The 22,143-nt window shown below is 38.1% G+C and overlaps 1 protein-coding gene across 3 annotated transcripts; it reads right to left on the bottom strand.

Moving 5' to 3' along the window:
• Positions 1–3,002: 3,002 nt before the first annotated feature.
• si:dkey-266f7.9 (uncharacterized protein LOC100006223 homolog) lies at positions 3,003–14,363 on the bottom strand. 3 transcript variants are annotated; one of them, XM_051873818.1, is made up of 6 exons: positions 13,753–14,363; positions 11,251–11,318; positions 9,331–9,376; positions 6,959–7,046; positions 6,056–6,626; positions 3,003–3,509 (listed from the first exon to the last, which is right to left on the bottom strand). In XM_051873818.1, the coding sequence occupies exons 4-6, from the start codon at positions 7,012–7,014 to the stop codon at positions 3,234–3,236; spliced, it is 903 nt and encodes a 300-aa protein (XP_051729778.1). In that variant the 5' UTR covers positions 7,015–7,046; positions 9,331–9,376; positions 11,251–11,318; positions 13,753–14,363; the 3' UTR covers positions 3,003–3,233. The 3 variants fall into 3 exon arrangements, with proteins under 3 accessions (XP_051729778.1, XP_051729779.1, XP_051729777.1); XM_051873819.1 differs by lacking the exons at positions 11,251–11,318; positions 13,753–14,363 and having other exon boundaries at positions 9,331–10,339; XM_051873817.1 differs by lacking the exons at positions 9,331–9,376; positions 11,251–11,318; positions 13,753–14,363 and adding an exon at positions 7,667–9,265.
• Between the last annotated feature and the right edge of the window lie 7,780 nt (positions 14,364–22,143).

The raw sequence follows: 22,143 nt of genomic DNA, 5'->3' as shown, positions 1-22,143 counted from the left end.
TAGTGATGTCCGATTTCAAAACACTGCTTCGAAGCTTTATGAATCTTTTGTTTCGAATCAGTGGTTCGGATCGCGTATCAAACGTGTGATTTTTTTTTTTTTTTTTTTTCACCAAACCAGTTCAGTGGAAATACCGCCCTGGAGCCGATTCTAAAGATTTCAATGGCCATGTCAATCACAGTGATGATTGTCTACACCAAACACTGATCCCTAAACCTACCCGTCACTGTAACCTCAGCCAATGAAATTGGTTGCAGGGCGGGATTTCTGCTGAACGCGCTTGGGGAAAAAACATCGCGCGTATCAAACTGCCAAAGTCACGTGAACTATTGAAATTTCGAAACACTTATGACATAACGAAGCCTTGTTTACTGAAATCACTTGACTTTGGCACCCCGAACCACTGATTCAAAACAAAAGATTCGTAAGCTTCGAAGCAGTGTTTTGAAATCGGCCATCACTAGATATTGCTAAAAAGTCATTATTTTGGGTTTTTTTGGTGCACAAAAAGTATTCTCGTCACTTTATAATATTAAGGTTGAACCACTGTACTCACATGAACTGTTTTAAATATGTTTTTAGTACCTTTCTGGGCATCTGAAAACATTAATTATCTTGCTGGCAACAGAGGCCTCACTGAGCCATCGTATTTTATCAAAAATATCTTAATTTGTGTTCCGAAGATGAACGAAGGTCTTATGGGTGTGGAATGACATGAGAGTGAGTAATAAATTACATAATTTTCATTTTTGGGTGAACTAACCCTTTAAACCTGGGTATTCATAAACTACCGTTTCACAATGTACATTCCTAAACCCCGGGTTAAAGTTCTTATCCGCATATTTGCGGTGTCAGTGTCACTGACTGGACAAACGCAGCACCTGACCTGTTTAAGGCTCTAGCATTGCCTCATATTACACATTGCTGACTGTAATATCAAGTTCTTTTCTGAATGAACTTTTTGAACTATAAAGGTAAGAATGACGGTCTCTTCTTCACTCCAACTGTCGCGTTTTCCATCGCCGTTTGACATTTTTACTATCATACGCAGAAACGACTGTTTACATCGCGGTGTTTCCATGACTGCTCAAAGTGCGTTAATATAAGGCCACGTTCACACAGCAGCAGAATACGGTTGTCAGTCCTGTATTTGTGTCCTTAATACGATTACGTTCACACACAGTACGGTTATTGAACGGAACAGGACTGGACAACTAGTTGTTTGTCACGTCCTACAGTGCGAGTGGTTTCGCTTTCAGTACTTACAGAGACGAAGATATGAGCTGTGTGTCATCTGAAGCTGTCACTTTTCTCCACCGGAGCGGCTCCTGTCAATGTTTCTTTTCCAAATTCAAATGCCGTGTTATGCGCGAGACGTCGCAAAGGACGTGACACGCGAGTGCAACGGTTAAAGACTCAGGCTAGCGCGTTTTGTATGCTGCTGTTGGTTAATGGAGTTTGAATAGATGAATTCGCGGTTCAGTTGGTCTCTTGTCATGTCAAAAGTGATGAGACTTTTCAGTTTTATGGACGTCGCCATCTTTAATATTACATTGGTCACTGTCATTATGGTTACTAGTAAGAGAATAAGGGCTTGACTCTCGCAGCGTGTTCATACAGTGTTCCAGACGCTACTGTGTAAGTTGCTGTGTGAACGGGACATTTCGAGACTCACACCTCTAAGTAAATGCGGTTGTCAATCCTAAAAACTGACAGTGTAAAAGTGGCCTAAGGCACTTGATTGGTTGTCGGTTGCTAAGCATCTAGTTGTAACATTCTAACACTGCATCGTTTCACACTGTACAATTTTGGCACCACAATGCGGAGTTAACACCGCAAAAGTGGTGCAGGGTTTCATAACCCTGGATAAAAATTACAAGTGTGAAACACTCATTTACCCAGGGTTAAATGTGGTGTTTAGAACGACGGTAACCCGGGGTTAAGCAAAGTGTGAAAAGCCCTATAGTGTATGAATGGCACAGACTTTGACTTTCTAGTTTCAGACTATAATTCCATACAGTCAGAGGCTATCAAAAATGTTTGATATTTTGAGCCGATTTTACAACATATTCTTTTCATTTGTCGTGTATAGCAACAAGGCACATGTTTCTGCGTGAGTTGGTTGTGTTCAGAATGACTTTAAGGTCTGGTTTTGTGTGATGCTCAGTCATTTAGTGTATGATGCCCATTTTTTTCTGTAAACAGACGGTAAATGCCTAGTGTATTAAAATCTGTTCAGATTTTAAAAGCAGTGTAGTGTTTTCCAGCCTTAGCAGTTGCATGTGTTACAAAAGTATGCTCCAAATTCATTTGAATGTTATGTTCATATGGCCTTCATTTTTGTCTATAGTAGTAATTTCAGTTATGTCCTCTTCTAAAATTCCTTGGTGATGCATTTGTGCTTACCAGGTATGAATTCATGAGATATCCTTAACAGCAGCATAAAATGTGGGCTAATGAATTGCCTCATAAGACATAAAGACATACAAATACAGATTTCCTTGAACAGTTCGGCCAGATTAAGTTCAGTTTCTCTTTTAAAAATATATGTTCAGGCTGTATTATTATTTGAAGGCTGTATTATTATATATTACTTGCAGAATTCATTGCTGCACACATAAACATTTGCTTTTGCACACATGACTCATTGCAGACCCTGTCATTGAGATAAGCATCGGGGGCAAACAGCAGCACTCCACCACTGTGACAAAGATATGATTTAAAACTTGAACTTGTCCTTGAAATAGAACAGAAATAAAACCAACAGTGTTAGTGTGAGAAAGTTTCTGTTTGTAACATCTGAGACTTATGTAATACTACTGAAAATCAAACTTTTGTTCTACTTTGAGGTAATTCAGTTTGCTGAAGACTGTTCTGAGATGGATGTCAGTTAACACCTTCTCTTTGTGTTGTACACAAAAAGGAGGACAGTGTGTTCTATTTTCAGTGCCATGAAAATGCAGACTGTCTGATTAAAATCCGTATGAAGTGACAGGAAAGCATTTTATTTCAAATTTTGTCATAACATGGTGTTATGACACAAATTTGTCACAGAGTTTTATTAAGTCAGATATTCCAAAATTTGCCAGCAAGCTCAAACTTTTTCTGTCACGGTTATGGAAATTTCAAGGGTATGGGTAATTTGAGTCAGAGTATGACTGGGATTTGTGTCAATTAATGAAGTATTTTGGTGAGTTCCAGGTGTATTGGTCCTGACGTCTTGCCGTTGAATCTCAATAATTGAAGCCTATAATAGTTTGCACTAACTTGGCACCTGGAAAGTCCATTGTTATAATACCAAACCGCTTGCTTTGACCGACATAGCCTGTCAGATATTCGTACAGGCGGGAGTTTATTAGCTGGGCCAGGGAGTTGGGATGTGCCAGGATACCGGCACCGCTGCTGTAGGTGAGGAACATACGGTTTTTGTTACCAACCGTAGCCGCCTCCAGATGAGTGGAGACACTTCTCCATTTCTTCTCCACTTCCTCCGGCTGCAGAGAGGACACCTGGGGCGAGAAAAAGTTTTTATCATTACAATTTTTAAAAAATGTGGTGAGGGAGCAAAAACTGTCTCTGATGGATTTTTAAAGACAGTTGACAGATGAAGATTACACACTGGAAACTGAATATAAAGAGTCTCATAAGGATCTCAGTAAGTCTGTTTTCCGGAACCCTTTGAAATGATTCAAACGATGGTATAATTTAATATTTTTTCTCCCACCCCATTGCTCTCTTTCCTGGGTTTGGTTCTTCAACCACAGGCACTTTTATGTTCCAGAAGTTGAGAATATTTTTTTTTTCTCTCTCTTTTTGTTATATGAATATTAAAAGTTATTGTTGAGCCAGACATTCAATCTTAAAATGAAAATCTATCACAAGGATTCTTTGTTGAATAAAAAAGTTCAAAAGAATTGCATTTACTTAACATTTTTGAAACATTGTAAATGTCTTTACTCTCACTTTTGATCAAATCGCTTCATCATTGCTGAATAAAACTATTATGTTCTTATAAAAACAAAGACAAAAAATGACTGACACCAGTTGTTGACTAGTAGTATATGCATATCAATTTTAGCACCTTTTACACCAGCCCCGCACCAATAGCATGCCTCATATTCACATACTTTGACAGTAACAGAAGCACAGTGCATTGTAAAAACATTAGTTTCAGCGTTTAAGGGGAAAATGTCAAATGGTGACAGAAAATATGAGAATTGAAGTGAAGAAGAGACTGTTTCATTCTTACCTTTATAGTCCAGGTAAACTTACAGTCAGAGACAGACACCACAAATATGCAATTATGGACATTAACCCAGGGTTTAGGAACGTATGCACAGTGTGAAACAGCACCTTATGAATACCCAGGATCAGTGTTGGGGGTAACTAATTACAAGTAACTTGAGTTATGAAATCAGAGTACTTTTCCAAGTAACTAGTAAAGTAACACATTACTTTTTCTATTTACAACAAAGTTACAAGTTTTTTTTGTAACTTGTAACTTTACAAGTTACTTTTTCAAATAAGTAACACAAGTTACTTTTTCACATTTATTGACTGACATCTCTCATGTCCCCATGTTGAGAGAAAAAAAGTACAGAGGTGTTGTGCGCTATGTAAACATGATGGTTATTGTAGTTGTAGGCTAAATGTGAACATGCATTTACTCATCTCACTTGCACAAAACATTCAGTATTCCTCAAAATGAATAAAAACAGTGAAAAGCAATCTCAGAGTTTTACACAAACCTGTAATAATTAACTATATTAAATTACACAAATATACTTTATGTATTTAATCTCACTTTATTAACCAATGTATTTGCTGCTGACCTTCAATGATCTTATTCAACCATACTAATAAGCAAAAATTACTTTGGATTAGATTTAGAAATAAGAGTTTTGTACTCTCTTCTCCTGTATCCTATTCTTCTTTGATCCAGAATGGCAGCACTGCTGAAAGATTTGTTTGAGCTGTGCCCTCTACTGTACAGGAGTAAATATGCATTTCCTTCGGTTTTAGGCTTATTCATTTCACTTTTGGTGTGAAAGGGTCTTAACATTTGCCAAAAAATAAAACTTTTTTGTTGTTATTAAAAAACAAACAAGCAAGCCCAGCCCAGGTGATAAAAAGTAACGCAAAAGTAATGTAACACATTACTTTTCATAAAAAGTAACTAATGCAATTAGTTACTTAAAGGTGCAGTAAGTAGATTTTGAAAAACACTGTTTGGAAGTTAGTCAGGCTGACACCAACAACAAACGTGTAACCAATCAGCATTAGGGGGCGTAGCTATAACGGTTGAAGAGACAGAATGAGCAAGAGGGAGATTTGAAAAAAAAAAAATGCAGAAAGAGAGATGATGAGACACAATACAAAAGAGCTCAAAAGAATATCACTGGAATGAAGGTTTATGACTGGGCAAGCGCTTTAGGACACGTGTTAATATTAGAAAAGCTTTCCAGCACTGGAGAGAGCTAAGCGGGAAGGCCTGAAAACAGACGCGGTGGCTTCACATGTGAGTAAAACTGGGTTTGAGTGCCATTGATTGTCTGGAGCTGCTGTGCTGTTGGCGACTAACAACGAACTCTTGTTTGTATTTACTCTTGTGTACTGTACGTCCATTTTTTGTGCTTCCTTGTTGTTCATTCATCATCTGCGCTTTATTTTTCGTGAAGCATTTTGTTGCGCGTAAGCTGTGATAAACAGACATCCACTTTCGCATTGCGTGTGTAACAGTGATTGGGCCGGGGTTCGAGACCGACTCGGAGCAGGGTGGTTAGGATTGGAGAGTGAGTTTTAGAGGCGGAGCAATGAAGAGAGTGGTGGGTTTGTTTGGGTTGATTTCAGATATCAACAATGTCCAACAGCGTTTTTCAAAATCTACTTACTGCACCTTTAATGTAACGCAATATTGTAATGCATTACTTTTTAAAGTAACTTTCCCCAACACTGCCCAGGATTAATTGTTAACCCTGGGATAAATGTGAAATGTTAAGAAAGATAACCCAGGATTCGGTTTTCCCAGGGTTAATCGTTTCAAATGTGTGCTTACCTTCCAGTCATCTGCTATGTCCAGTGAGTTGTAGCGTACGCCCAGGTCAAGGCCGGTGAAGTCTTGCAGTATGATCAGCTTTCCTCGCGCCTCTCCCATGGTGGGCATCTCACGACTATGCCACAGCAGGTCCCAGTGCGCATACTCATTAATATAGCGCACAACTGCTCCGTAGATATCCTGCGTGTTACTCAACTCCTCTTTCAGCCTCATCAGCACAGTTTCCGAAGGATGCTCTCTTAGGAAAGCCACCACGTCCATCAACACATCCCCAAAGTGAGCATACTGATACGAGATTCCGTGGTGGATGGTCAAGTTGTCTTTCACATGCCGAACACGAATATCCAAAAAGCGGATCCCGGCGCGCAGCTGGAGAGAGAGGGACCAGGAGTTACACTCGGCCAGTGAGCCACCGTACAAGGCCATGGTGTTGTGTGTGCCGGGCATCGTCACATCTGATAGGGAGTAGATGTCAGGGATGGTGGCCATCCAGGAAGGGTTCAGGATCTCAGGCGTGGAGGTGTCATCATAGTCAGGTGTCTGGATGGCCCTGTATCCTGAGAAGGCTGTGCTGTGAGGTCAAGCAGAGGTCAGATGAGGCAAAGAATGCATCCTTATCTTTCTTACAAAAAAAATACAAGATTACTGTGAAAACACTCGTTCTTATCTATGTATAATGGATGGATATAATGAAATTAGATAAGTGGTTCATTTGCTCCCAATAATAGCAGGTAGACAAAGAGAAACAGTCTGAAATAAAAGCACTATGGCTAACAGATGGAGGACTTTTCTTCTCAGTGAAATGGATTTTTCTTTCTTTACTATAAATGGAATAAGAACTGTAATTTGTTATATAGGATACTATGAAAGAGGTTTTGGAATTATGGGTATTAAGAACCTTACCCCAGCAAAATGCCCATCACCATTAGCTGCAAAATGTGTCCTCTAGTGCCTTCCATAATGAACCTTTTCAATGCTCGCTGATCCTTTACTATAAAGATAATCATTACAATAATTCAATTATAATTTCGCTGTCACTTGTGATAATTATAGCACTTTTTTGTGGTATGACATCATCCTACATAAAAACCATTTGGTAATTACTTTATGGGGTCCAAAAGTCTGCTTTCATTTGCAGTCTTTTCTAATTTAATCATTTTTCTTCATTACAAATTATATCCAGAAACTATAAATTCATAAAAGTTGATACATTTGTATGAATTTTAGAATGTCTTGGTTTTTTGGTTTGTGACCCTTTTGCTTTAAGCTAACATGAACAAAATCTGATAATCATGTTCTCCAGAATGATTTTTGATCTTCCAAAGAGCATTTTGTGCTTTAATGGAAGCAAGTACATCTGACTGTCTACAAAAGAGTTCACATGATCAATGTCACAAATTTGTTTATTTGTTTAGTGATTTAGAACTAGTCCATTTCTGATTCATTTTACATAATTTATTCATTTCCAGATTTCCAGGCTTCTGGACTCCAGAGTATATGTACGATGGAATTGTTGCAATGCAAATAGCAAAACCTCCAACAAACACTGTGTTGGTAAATACTTTTATATTCAAATTCATCTTAACCACAGCCAGAGAAGTGATCTCTTACCGTGTTTGTTGAGTTTGCCAGTGAACCTGAAGAGATCTGTGATGCTGATGCACAAAGAATCAACTAGGCAGTGTCAGGTTAGCCGTAAAGCCTGCTGTTGTTTTTCTACCTTTTTTTTTAGCGAGTACACAGTTCTGGCTTAAGCTTGTTGGAGGCACCAATACAAACTGACCCTTTTGTTTGAGGGGTCATTGTGCCTATTAATAGTGTACAGTAAAAAGCTGACTCGTTGAGAGTGGACAAAATGCTCCAATCAGAACTCAACTGCCCTGCAGATCAGATCAAGATATACTTTATAACTTGATTTGTCAATATATATGATATTTCAAAATCCTTAGGACACTACCTTAAGGTTCCCTTAATATATGATAGTATATGGCATTTTTTTACACTACTTTAAGTTTCCCATAAAGGTTTTCACTATACTCAATGAACAGTATTTATATGTTTATTAATGAGGCAAACAAAAACAAAAAAAAGGTAGAAATAGAAAAGTTCTACAAGTATATGGAATTAAATAGCTAAAAGTAGAATATTACCCTGTTAATGTATAATGTATATGTACAGCTGGAGCATTTCCTCCAAGGAGGCAAGGGAGGCAGTGCCTCGTCAAAAAACTGGATGAGAAAATAATCGATAATACAAAAATAAAACAATGCAAATATTACAAAAATGTATATTAAAAAGTGTAAAATTCACTCGTTTTTCTAAAGAAACACTGTCCAACAGGTGAAGTTACAGCGGGGAGTCCGCTCTCGTGCCTCCCATTATCACATAGAAATAAAACAGAACCCCTAAAGCGTGTGGTGGGTTTAGTGGGGGTAATTGAGAATGAATGGGTGAAAGTCACGTGAGAGGAGGCAGTGCCTCCATCGTGCTATGATTGGATATGATCAGTTATGGTTAGACATGATTGGTTCGTGCGATAAATCCCGCCTCTTTGTTCGCATGCATTCTAGTTGAATCGGCCTGAATGAAGACAATGATAGTGGTAATGGGAAGACTAATTAAAAAGTAAGTAAACAACTGTCACTTAGATATCACAGCTTTATATCGTGTCAAAATCAAACTTGAAATGGCCTGAAAACATGATGACTCTGGTTTTTAGTGAGCAATCAGCGTGATGAAATTAAAGGTACATCTTTGTGTCTGAGACCACTGACCAGTGTGTACAAGCTTGATGACTGCTGAAAATAAATTGACTATTAAAAAGAAAAGCTGAACATTATTTCACAAATAAAAATGTAAAAATGCATAAGAACACTAGCTTGACAAAATTTATACTTGGTTTTAATAAATAGAACATTACATAGTGTAAAAATATAAAATAGAATTGTATTTGGTCTCTCTTTTTTATGTAATGTTCATTTAACCAGGAAAATTGTGTAACAGGGACATAAATTTGATATATAAAAAAAAAGACTTTGCCTCCTCATTTTAAAACACCACCACACAACACTGATGTACAGTTTATTCAAGATATATTATCTCCCAGAATAAACATCTAGGTTTAGTGTGAATAAACATGAGCCTGAACTTATGATAAACTTGGTCAAAGTTAGTTTTTTTTCCAGAGTTTATGGGAAAATATAAGTTTACATTTTCTGTGAGCTATCTACAGTTCTTTTTTTTCCCAGGGGTGAAGCAAAAATAAGTTTACTTACTTTCAGAGCATCTTTGTTGTTGTGCGTACAGTACCCAGCGACAAACCTTGGAAAGTGGGTTTAATTTTCAGAAAAACAAAACAGCCAAGAATTAGCATACTGCATTTGTAATTTGAATTTTTGTTTTGTTTTTTTCCACAGAGTTGCTGCCTTTAATCTTGCCATATACCACGGCTAGTTTGTTTGTCCAATGTGTACGGAGCCCCTAATGGGATCTGCTGTTATTGCTGCTACTGTAGAGCAAGTACGGGACTTGCTACTGCCAATAAATACACGACACGCTGCTGTACAATAAAACATACATGAATTACCCATAGCATATCTATACAGGTGGAGCTGGCGAAGGTGGAGGGTTTCTTAAAGTGCGCTGTGCTGCACTGCTACAGCAAACACTGACCAAGTATTTGAACGTTGAGCAGCAAGCTCATTGGCTGCTGATACATCAGGAACCAATCAGCTATGCCCTATAGAGAATGATGTGATTGTAAGCGGATTGAGTTAAGGACAGCCTGCACCATCTAGAGTTTCATGACAGAACTTTGTATTTCTTAAAGTAAATAAATGAAGCAAAATGTAGTTACATTTATCAATTTAACATACACTTTTCATCCAAAGCAAGTGATTTGCTTAATAAACTGGCATCAATCCTGGAGAAAAATTAAAGCATGTAATCTCATGAAAACACATTTTTCTCACATTATCAGGTTCTAATGAGCTTAATTTCCATTTTGATGTGCATGTAAACATTCTCAAATAAAGAAAATCACTCCAACAAATCAACTTTCATTTCTTTTATAGCCTTATTTGTGTTTAGCTACATTATTTCCACAAAATGACTATTGTATTGCACTTCAGAATAGAAAAATTATTTCAAGTTTCAAGTTTAAAAGCTCAAATGCAATTAACAGTGAAACACTATAATAATGCCCAGCATGACGTTATCAATGCATCTCACTTCAGCTGCTTCTATTTCCCATCATGCTTTTGAAATCAGCTGGTTATCCCCCATGCTCCCCGAGCCATATCTTCTGAAATAAATAATAAACATATTTAATTAAAATGAAAATGTGCCTTGTTTCCCCTTTAATCCTAATGTATTCTCTGTAATTGTGCTTCTATTTGCTTTGCTTGTATCCAGTGGCATACATAAATATGTTATTGTGTTGAAGCCATCAAGCATTTAACAAAGCAAATCTTAATTTGACTTTACCTGAGTAAACAATATTTATTCTCACACACAACAAACAGTCTACGCATTGGTTCTGCAATATAAAGCCGTGTTTTTAAAGAGGTTTTGATATTTCAACAAAAATCATCTTTCCTAAGTCTTTTGTCCTAATTGTTGCACACAAATTCCCCCAACACATTAGTCAATTAGGATTTCTTTTCAAATCTAAACTGGACTCTGACACCAATTATGAAGAGTTTTATAACGAACGCTGATAATCTTTTTTACGTCTTTAGCGCTTTTCTAAATGAACAGATTTGAGCTTTACCCGTTTATCTTTCCCGTCCCCACACTCTCTCTATCTGTTTCTCATTAGTGTCTGTGGTGACAGGATGTGTATTGTGATGCTTTATGTCCTTTGTTTCTTTTTGTCTCTGTCTGTTTTGTAATTACAGGGAAACAGACATTTTCTATTGGTTGATGATTCTAATCTGTCATTTTCCATGGTGGAGTAATTACAAGTTCAAAGTGTAGCTGTGTCTTTCAGTGTCTTTGGTCCCCACATCCAATCCTTCAAACAACCTTTATTAAAACTTTATTTCACTTCTCTATCATTTACTCTCTTTGCTTAACCAAACATGGTGCAAAGTGAGCGAAGATGAGCGGTTCATTCTCTGTGGAGCTGAGAAGGGGATTGAGAGATTCACAGAGGAGGAAGCAGTTAAAGCAACAAAAATGTTACAAATACTCACTTTACAGGCAATCGTTGAGAGGTGAAGTCAGTGACATCTGTCAAAATCTGCTGATGCTGCTGGAGTTTCTGGTGGATTCAGAGCATAAATCACATCATTATATGTTTAATTCGGATTTTAAATGTGGTTTGCATGGTTTCATTATGGCTAGGTTAAAAAGTGACATTATAAACTGATATTATGCTTTGGGCATTTAGAAATAGTTTATAGGATGTATTTATTGACTGTGCATTGAAATCAATCATATACCACACAGAAGCATTTATGCATTTGGCAGAGGCTCATTTTATTCAAGTTACATCTTTTATTTTAAGTTTATGAATTCCTTGGGAATAAAACCCATGATCTTGCCATTGATAGCGGAATGCTCTACTATTTGAGTTATAGAAATGTAGCTGTATATTTTACAGAAACACACTTTTCATGTATGTGAATGTGGATTTTAGAATGTAGTTTTGCTACATAGACCAAATGTTGGTCTATTTATTGCAGATATTTTGTAACAGCAAAACTAATTCAGTGTTTTTTTAATAGATTTAGTTTTAGTTTCAGTTAACTATAATAACCCTGCTTTAAAGTGCAACCCTGCAGTGGTTCGACCTTAATATTACAAAGCGACGAGAGTACTTTTTGTGTGCCAAAAATAACAAAATAGCGACTTTATTCCACAATATCTAGTGATGGGCGATTTCAAAACACTGCTTCATGAAGCTTCGAAGCTTTACGAATTAGTGGTTCAGAGCGTGTATCAAACTGACAAAGTCACGTGATTTCAGTAAACGAGGCTTCGTTACATCATAAGTGTTTTTAAACTTCAATAGTTCACATGACTCTAATGAGTTCACATGAGTTTGATACACGATCCGAATCACTGATTCGAAACAAATGATCCGTTAAGCTTCGAAGCTTCATGAAGCAGTGTTTTGAAATCGCCCATCACTAAATATTGTTGAATAAAGTCACTATTTTGTTATTTTTGGCGCACAAAAAGTATTCTAGTCGTTTTATAATATTAAGGTTGAACCACTGTAATTATTTATTATAATTATAATTCCTTACACTTATATAGCGCTTTTCTGGGTACTGAAAGTGCTTTACAAATGGAAAGGGGAATCTCCTCAACCACCACCAATGTGCAGCATTCACCTGGATGATGCGACAGCAGCCATATTGAGCCAGAACGCCCACCACACACCAGCTTATTGGTGGAGAGGAGACAGAGTGATGAAGCCAATCAGTATATGGGGATGATTAGGAGGCCATGATTGACAGAGGCCAATGGGCAAATTTGGCCAGGATGTCGGGGTTACACCCCTACTCTTTTCGAAGGACGTCGTGGGATTTTTAACGACCACAGAGAGTCAGGACCTCAGTTTAACGTAGTCACATGAACTGTTAAATATGTTTTTAGTAGTCTTATGAGCATTGAAAAAGGGAGTGTTATTGCTGGCGATGTACTGTAGGCCTTACTGAGCCATCGGATTTTATCAAAAATCTCTTAATTTGTGTTCCGAAGATGAACAAAGGTCTTACGGGTGTGGAATGACATGAGGGTGAGTAATTAATGACAGAATTTTCATTTTTGGGTGAACTAACCCTTTAAGAGACTGTAATAATACTGAAACGTCAATAAAAATCAAAACAATAAAACATATAGCAGCATATCTTTGGCCTTTTGGATGTAACATTCCCAGCAGGACCCTTCGAATATGGGCTTTTTTTAAAGGCTTATTCTTAAACTTTTATATTTGGTCAGCCAATAGTTTGTCTACTTACCTTATAAAATACTGACTTTCTGATGTTTTGGTTATTTAAAGTTAAGAAATCGGTTTGAATATGACATAAAATCCTGTTTTTATCTTGTTCTCCTTTTAGGCCTATTGGGAAATGAGCAAATGTCTTGGGAATCTGAGACAATAAAAGGGCATGAGATGCTCTAGCTCTCCTTGTCTTATCGTTTGAGACTTTAAGAGCAAATATCAGGCAAGTATTATTATATTTCAAGAAAGAGTTGCAATTTTTCTTTGGATATACATTATGAAAAACAGGCATGTTTAAATCTGGGTCTTGTTCTCACCATACCATGTAAACTGATGCCATAGAAGAACCATTTTTGTTTCCTCAAAGAACCTTTTAATGAACAGTTCTTAAAAGAACCATTTTCTTCTTAGGGTAAAGAACATTTTGATGATCTAAAAAATCTTGTAAAGAACCTTTTGTGCAATGGAAAGGTTCCATGGATGTTAAAGGTTCTTCATGGAACATCAATGCTAATAAAGAACTTTTCAGTTCAGTCAGAGTTGTGATGCAGGCAGGTTCCTGTATCTCATCTCGAAGAGCAATAGCGCTAGCAGTGCCAAGGTCATGGGTTCAAATACATTCTGATAAAACACACCTCCATAAGTCGCTTTATCACAGGACTATCTGTTTGATGACCAATGGTAGACAGGGAGTGTTCAGGAAACCTGCTTCAATAAGTCATTTCCACATTCCACATTTTACCTTTAAAAAGGTCCAAGACTCCAAGGGTCTTCATTGGTATCCATGACCCCATCATGGTGCATCATGTGAACAGCTGTGCTGGTGCCGGTTTGCTCCACCCCTACCATTCAGCCTTGGGCGATGCATCTGCAACAGCAAGAATCCCCCATCGTCTCGTTATCTTGCACTCAGCATCTCTGTGATTTACTCACCTGCTCCGATGTATGCCGCAAAAACTACAGGACGAACAGGAGGAGGGAGGGTGTGAGAGGAGAGAGGAGAGGAGATGTTGGAAAATGTAAGAAGCTGACAGCAGCAGCGGAGGTTTTCAAATGGAATTGTTTATGGAGATGGAGTATGTGAAAGACAGAGAGAGGGAGAGAAAGAGCGAGCAAGAGAGGAGATGATAATGACCAGATGTCAGATTGAAATCTAATACACTTAATGTGTTGAAGCTCCATGCTGAGCTGTGCTTGTAGCTCACACTGTGGATTAGAGATTTGACACATTTGCAAGTGATGTGAGACATCTACATCGTAGTGATACACAAGATGTGCAGGTATAGCTATAATAGAGTAGGAATACATCAGGATGCACTCTACTGGCTTATAATTTATTAAGAACTTGCGCGGTTTGACTGCCCAGTGTCAAGAGATATTTATAAAATTACAAGCATGCTATTTTACAGTTATCTGTATTTTATTTATTATTCAAGCAAAACAGTGTGGTAAAATCAACCAAAAGCACCAGTCACTCATGATTTATACACGATAAAACTCCCAAAAGAATGTCAGTACCAAACACAAACCAAAACAAGAAACAAATATAGCTGCAAGCAGAGATGACGGGCCCAAGCCCTGGTGGCACTGCCACCCCAGTGGCTTCAGGGCAACTGTGCACAACGGGCGATATGCATTTAAAGTGGTTCAATGTAAAAGAATCCCTTTTTGTCGTTACTTTAATCACGTTTGAGATATCCAATATCCGTTCACAATTTGTGTCTGTGTCTTGCCACCATGTTCAGAAAGTGTGAATCGAATTAATCCCGCAGGAGTAGTTAAAAATTAAGAGCCTGATTATAAAAAAAAATAAAAAAAAATCACATTCAAACCTAAATATCTGCCTTCCTGTTGGTCAGAGCTATTGATTCGAAATTAGTGTTTGTCGTGTGTGTGTCAAGTTTCATGTAATTTGAAGCAAGCTAAGAGCCCCAAAAACACCCAAGAATATTATTAAAGTTTGATGTGTTGCCATGGCAACAGTATTTAAGACATCAAGAACCCTTTCGCAGGTCTACGTATGCCACATTTTAACATTATACTGATGAAGTTTAAAGTAAATCGGATAAAAATAAGAGGGCGATTTCAAAGCATTTTGAAAGTGACACACTTCCTGCTGCCAGTTTGTGGTGCTATGACTTTGACTCACTATAGTCATATCCATGTGACTGGCCTCCTGCAACAAACACACAGCTGAAGTTTCATCCAAATCAGTTCATGTATGCCGAAGTTATAACACACTTCCTGTTTCCCTTTTTTCGCCATAAATTTGTTGCCTCACCACCAATTTTATCATCCTCAATGTGTTGACTTCATGTTGACCGAGTTTGGTGGTGACCGGATGAATCGCTAAGGAGAAGTGTATCAAATTCTAGAGCATGCTTTTTCAAACAACCCTAAATAGCCGACTTCCTGTTGGGCGGAGCTTATGACTATGAGTGCGGAATTTGTTTGGCCTGATGAGGTCTATATGTGTACCGAGTGTCATACATATACATGCAAGTGTGTTTGATATATATAAAAAAAAAAAAAAAATCCTTAGGAAACCAATAGGGCCTCCGCCCCTTTGGGGCTTGGGCCCTAACAACAGCAAAGACAAAGTTTGCACACTAAATCGTAAAAAAGTAATAAAAACTTTGTTTAGAAGCTAAAAAGAAGCCAAAGAGATATAGTACATTTGCACATTTATAGAATAATTCATTATAATTATGACCCATAATTAATAAAATATCATTTTAGTTTGTCAGTACAACTATGCAATATAATATACATTGCTGTTCAAACGTTTGGGGTCAGTAAGATTATACTTTTATTCAGCAAAGATGCATTAAATTAAGCAACAGTGAGAGAAAAGTCATTTATAATGTTACAAAAGATTTCAAATAAATGCTGTTCTTTTGAAATTTCATCAAAGAATCATAATAACTGTATCACGGTTTAAAAATATATATATATATATTAAGCAGCACAACTATTTTCAACATTGATAATAATAATAAATGTTTCTTGAGCAGCAAATCAGCATATTAAAATGATTTCTGAAGGATCATGTGACTTTGAAGACTGGAGTAATAATGCTAAAAATTGCCTTTACAAAACTGAAAAAAAAGAAAGAAAAAAAACAGCTTTGCAATTACAGGCATAAATTACATTTTAAAATATATTAAAATAGAAAAATAATTGTTTTAACTCATATTAATATTTTTGTTTTTAATGTTTTTTTTTTGTTGTTTTTTTTATCAAATAAATGCAGCCTTGGAAAGCATAAGAGTCTTTCTTAAACATTCTTAACATAAGAGACATTCTTTAAAAAAATTTACATCTTACTTTTGAACTGTAGTGTATTATCATTTTTATCCAAATATATATGTTCATTTTTGTTACTTGGGATGGTAAAGTAACAACAAAAAAAAACTCTTCCCAAATGATTTGAAATGGTTCATTTCAGCTCCATATTCAGTCTGTTGTCAGAAGTAAAACACATGCAGTAGGGCAAGGTCTCCATTCTGTTAAAAAAAAAGAAAAGAAAAAAGAAACACAAGCTGGAATTGAAGTTAAGCCTGGAAGCCTTTCTGAAGTATGACTTTGCCCTCTCTATCAATGATTACACTCACAATAACCGGAGATCTCCTCCACTGAACCCTTGCCTCGTTCTTAAAGCCACTCCATGTCTCTGTTATCTCTCGGCTTAGCTAACTCATCCGTGTAAGCATGTAGCCCATCAAACGCCACCCACCTCCCCCCTCGACACAAGCACAGAGATACACACCTCCCACCCAACCGGAGGTGGTCTCTGAGGAGACCCCGTCTAGCTGGTTCTCAGAGAGACATCCGTGCCACGCTCTACCAGCCCCACCAGGATGGCAGGCAGACACAGTGAAGTTGGGCCGGCATGCCTCAGCGCCCGCCCTCTCGGCTTTTCCTCCCAGCCAAGATCTAGAGTGACTGCCTGACTGTTTCTGGGTGGATGTAGTCCATGCTTCATGGTTTCGGCGACACTGGCCATATTTCAGTGTCGGACCCTCATAACCAATTATGGCTTTCAATCTTGAGTGCTAAATGACCCTCGTAATGTCACCGAAGATAGAGACAGAGTCATCTCTCAATTTCTGGTGCCCTCGCTGACTGTGAGAGAGGAGTGATATCACAGCATTCGGGGAGTCTCGATTCAGCAAGAAACCTGGTGACCTTTCCTCGTTCCTGACAAGAGGACTTCGCTGCCCTTTTGTGAAAATGCTAATTCCAAACGTTTGCCTTATAAAAGCAGGTTCCTCTGGGATGGGCCCAGCATGTCAAACAGAGGCAGGAGCAAAGCCCCAGTGGCAAGTGAGGTCGGCTGTCTGATTGGTCCTCAGTGTGAAGTGTTGTGCAATTGTATGCATTTGTGTTTGTGTAGCTCTGGCCTTATTTGCATGATATTTACAGCAATCTGTGACCTTTTGGTTAGAAACGGTTTGTGAAAATCAAATGCAAAATAGTTAATCCAAAGTATTTTGTAAATAAGGAACAAATAAGTTTCATTTATAATATCTGAAATGTAATCCTTTTAGTCCTAAAACCTCTTTTCATCTTCAAAATAGGTCAGTTAAATGGTCAAAGAAATAGGTGTTTGTAATATAGCCTTACTGCATTCCAGACAATCACATATAATCAAAATAAAAAATATTTACTGTGTAATTATTATTGAGTAATGCCAAAGTCAAAATCACAAAGAGTACAAGTACAAAGTGCTAAATTATAGGGTTGGGAAAATCACAGGGAGAAATTTAAGCCAGCAAAGCTTAAAAATGGCATGTCAACCTCAGAGATACCAAAATAGCACTGGTTCTAGCATATGTTGCCATGTTAAAATAAAAAAAGAATGTATGCATTTTGTGAAAGAACATTGATTTGGTGCTTCGTCGTTGTGTGACTGTGCGGATGAATATGACTCTTCACAATAGATAATGCTTTACAATGAACTCTGTTAGAGAGCTACATATGGCAATATCACTATCTGTTGAATAAAATACTCATCTGTTGAGTAATAAAAACACCATCTCCGCTTTTACAACATTTCGGGCCCTATCATACACCTGGCGCAATGCGGCACAAGACGCGACAAGTGTTTTTTTTGCTAGTTTCAGCCCGACGCAGTTATCATTTACACATCCTGTGCCACGTTGTTTAAAAAGCAAATGCATTTGCGCCCATTTCTGCGCCCATGGGCGTGCTGGTCTGAAAACTACGTGTGTTCAGGCACATTTGGCGATTTTCCACTACATGGTACGGTTCGGTACGGCTCACTTTTTGGCACTTTTCCACTGCATGGGACGGCTCGGTACGGCTCGCTTAGAGAGTACCACCTCGGTTGAGGTTCCAAGCATGCCGTACCGATACTAAATGTGACATGTAAACACTGCAGATCACTGATTGGTCAGAGAGAATCGTCTTTACCAGCGTCATTGGATTTGAAACACGAGACACCAAACCCGCTAGGTTTAAATATTCAGTAACAGCCACTGCAGTATCATTTGTTCGTGAAATGACTTGCTTTAAACGACCATCGCACACAACTTGAAAAAAGAAATGGCTGTATTGTGGTCAGTAGACGAGGTGCAGACTCGTTGGTAGACAAGGAGCGGAGATGCGGTGCAACTATATGATCCCACCCACTTTGAAGCGGTACTACACTGCAGTGGAAAAGCAAACCGAAAGTAAGCGCATGCCGAACCGAGCCGTTCTATGCATTGGAAAAGCGCCAGTTGTTGGCGTGTTGCTATTTTGAGGCAACTGAAATAGACTGCGCCATTGACCAACTGAAACCTGGTTTAAACCGACCTCGCACACAAGCAGATCCGTTTCCAAGCGTTCAGTTTTTCCGCTTGCAAATTCCACCATGTAAATAGCAAATATGCCATGGTGCAAGTGCAACTAGCTTTTAAAGGGAATGGGAGATGAGACTTTAGGTTTATTGCACGTTATGCCCAAAACACACCCATTACTCATTAACAGAATAGGGACAACCCTTTTAGACCATGCACCTGGCTCGCAGACCATTTTTCCCATCTTAAAACTAGCAAAAGTGGATTCGCACACTTGCGCCGTACGCTTTAGACCATGCGCTTTGATCGCAAAAATAGGGCCCTTCAAATTCCTAAGTTCTTGCCATCTCAGAAAAGCCAAGCCAATGTTGATTCTTGTTTTATTACAAGCTCTTCTGTTCTCTTCTAAAATGGTGACATGACGAATATCAGTAATGTGACAAGCCACAAGAATATGGGCAAGACGAAGAAGAAATTAATACTTTTATTCAGCAAGCATGCATTAAAGGTGCTGTAGGCCCATGTAATTTTTTGACTGTACTAAAGCATAAAAATACCATAATATGTTTGTATGTTTAGGAAACATGCTAAGTTTGCATACTTGTTTCTCTGAAAACAATGCTACAGCCAGTTATTCTACTTTGAAATATGCGTTCTGTGTCAGAATGTCTCTTTTTATTTTGGTCTGTGTGATCCCGCCTACTACCAATTTCCCCAATAGCATTTCAACACCCCAGGTTGCCAGCAGAAAACACAGCTTAATGCAGCCATGGATGCCAGCAAACAAAGCTTTGGCATCCGTCTAAAAATCTCTATGAACAGGAGCATATTAAAACGAGGATAAATCAACTCATCAACATACAGTGCGTAAGTCTCCTCGCCTTCCATTGTCAACTGTGCTTGTTGTGTTTCTCTAACAGAATAACAGCATACAGGTAGAACATGAGGGCGAGTAAATATGGATGGAAATCTATTTTCTAGGTGAACTTTTTTTTTTAATCCAAATGTGCAAACGAAACAGTGTTTTGTTATTTTTTAAATAGGAGTTTCTGATAAAACATTTGCATTTTTATCCTGTAATGAATTCTGTTTATGTTTGCCCCGAGGGCACCAGCAGGCCTGCTGGATCCTTTTGCAGTGCACCATCATCAGCATTAAAAAAGGACAGAAGACAGTTTTAAACAAAGGAAAGACATTACTGTCACTGTTTATTCATCGCTTATGCCGGGGCTGATGCGACAGATGTGATACACAGCGCAATTATACGTAATGGAGGACTGAGCACCAGCTCTCATTGCACAAGGACCTCTTCACAGGCCAATCAATAGCATGGTACGACTTGGCTCGCTGGAAAACATCGTCCTCCTCTGTGTCATCGAGCGCTCCTTGTAGTAATAAGCAGCCGTTGTGAGGCTTTTGAAAGCGCTGCATAACCCACTCTGTTAAATTAAACAGATTTTGTTTTCTCAGTGTCTCTCTATGACAACGTTGAGTGTCGAACCCGTTTGATCGAACAATCGAACTGGTTCGGTATTTTCCAAGTGCACAGCCGTATGCGTTACTAGTGACCCTCTCCACTAGTTCACCTCTCTGCTGCTTTTTCTCCATCCCTCTATCTCTTAGATGAAGTCGAGATAAGCAGTCTCAACAGAAGCACTTTCCCTGTGTCACACCACACTCAAAAACTCATTAAACCCAAACAAACACAGAATCCTCAATGGAATTGTTCTAGGTTTCTCTGCTGGACCGGTTTCTCGCATTACTTCTTTGCTAAGCAGAACTGTTTATCCTTGGCTGTTTATGTGATTAAGATCCAAGCCCTTATGTCTTTACTTTGCGTTTTCATTTGGCTCCAGAGCCGCCGTGGCAGAATCACTAGTAGATTTGGATGACCCTCATTCTGATTAGTCATTGATTTCCCATAAGGCAAGAGTGACACTCCTACAGATCAGAGCTTTGCTAATAAGCAGCGTAAGCAATAGAGGAAGTGCAATGAAGGCAATGATAAAGTCACACAATCTCAGCACTGGAAGCGTTAAAGCTGTGGGTGATGTGAGGGTCTTAAAACTAGCTGGGAATTGACCGTTTGCGGGTTCAGGATGGGTACTGAATGTGGCTTTATAATTACAGAGAGACAGATTCTCACATCTCAAACCAATATGATCAATTTGATGGATCACAAAATCATGCGGTCAAGTTGAAAGGGAAAAATACACTGGCTCAATCTCTCATAGGCTTGAGCAATGATTTAATTAAACAGCTAGGTCTTTTAATATGTGAAAAATTACAGGGTATACCATTTTAACCACCTTTGATTGACGTGACACATCACTAAATGAAGCTATCCATTACAAAATGTGTATTTCTGGATGAATACTCATGAGGTAGCATAAATTCATTACATTGCAACTTTCCTGAGGCACTAACAAGTGTGCAAATGTCAGTAATTCACTCAGGAAAACACACAAGCTCTGTTATGAAACTAATCTGATATTTAGTCTAATGTCAAAACATTACACAAACCAAATTGCTGCTTTTCTCACCACCAGAAGAATCATGCCCATTCAAACACGCCCCCTCAGATTTATGAGCCAAGTGGATTTTGTCTTCCAAAATACAGTTACAAAAACATGTTTTTTTTTTATTTATTTATTTATCACTTCTAAATCGAAAACATAAGTTCTTAACTTCGAAATCACCTTTTCACGTCTAAATCTGATCAGTCCAATCAAGTTGCACTTTCCACAGATAATTTGTTTTAAACTGAAAAATGAGCTTCTGCTCACCCTCATGTTGCTCCAACCTTGTATGCACTTCACTTGTGGAAGATACAAAAAAAAAATGCAGGATGCTCACTGGCTGTTAAAAAAAAAAAAAACAGAAAAACCTGTAAGACCTTCGTTCATCTTCGGAACACAAATTAAGATATTTTTGATGAAATCTAAGAGCTCTCTGACTCCTCCATAGACAGCAATTTACCAACCACTTTCAAGGTCCAGAAAGGTACTAAAGACATCGTTGAAACAGTCGACATGACTGCAGTGGTTCAACCTTAATTTTATGAAGCGACGAGAATACTTTTTGTGCACAAAAACAAAACAAAAATAATGACTTTATTCAACAATATCTTCTCTTCTGTGTCATTCTCCTATGCAGCTTACGTTCAGCGCTTCCATGTTGGCATTTTCTGAATTTTCTTAGTGTTTACAGTGAATAACTCATTTGATTTGCAAGAACTCATAATAAAAAAGCTAATTAACTAAATATTTCATGTTAATTGCTATCAAAATGTATCAGCACTTCAAGTTAAGAGCAATTATCATACATGA

Source organism: Ctenopharyngodon idella, chromosome 19, assembly GCF_019924925.1.
Source record: "Ctenopharyngodon idella isolate HZGC_01 chromosome 19, HZGC01, whole genome shotgun sequence".
NCBI classification, from domain to species: Eukaryota; Metazoa; Chordata; class Actinopteri; order Cypriniformes; family Xenocyprididae; genus Ctenopharyngodon; species Ctenopharyngodon idella.
This window is presented reverse-complemented; position numbering and strand designations above follow the sequence as displayed.

Coding starts and splice junctions, on each gene's coding strand:
- si:dkey-266f7.9 (XM_051873818.1), bottom strand. CDS start 7,014: ATGGAAGGCACTAGAGGACACATTTTGCAGCTAATGGTGATGGGCATT. Junction 6,627..6,958: donor GTGATGGGCATTTTGCTGGG/GTAAGGTTCTTA, acceptor TTGACCTCACAG/CACAGCCTTCTCAGGATACA. Junction 3,510..6,055: donor ACATAGCAGATGACTGGAAG/GTAAGCACACAT, acceptor TTCTCGCCCCAG/GTGTCCTCTCTGCAGCCGGA.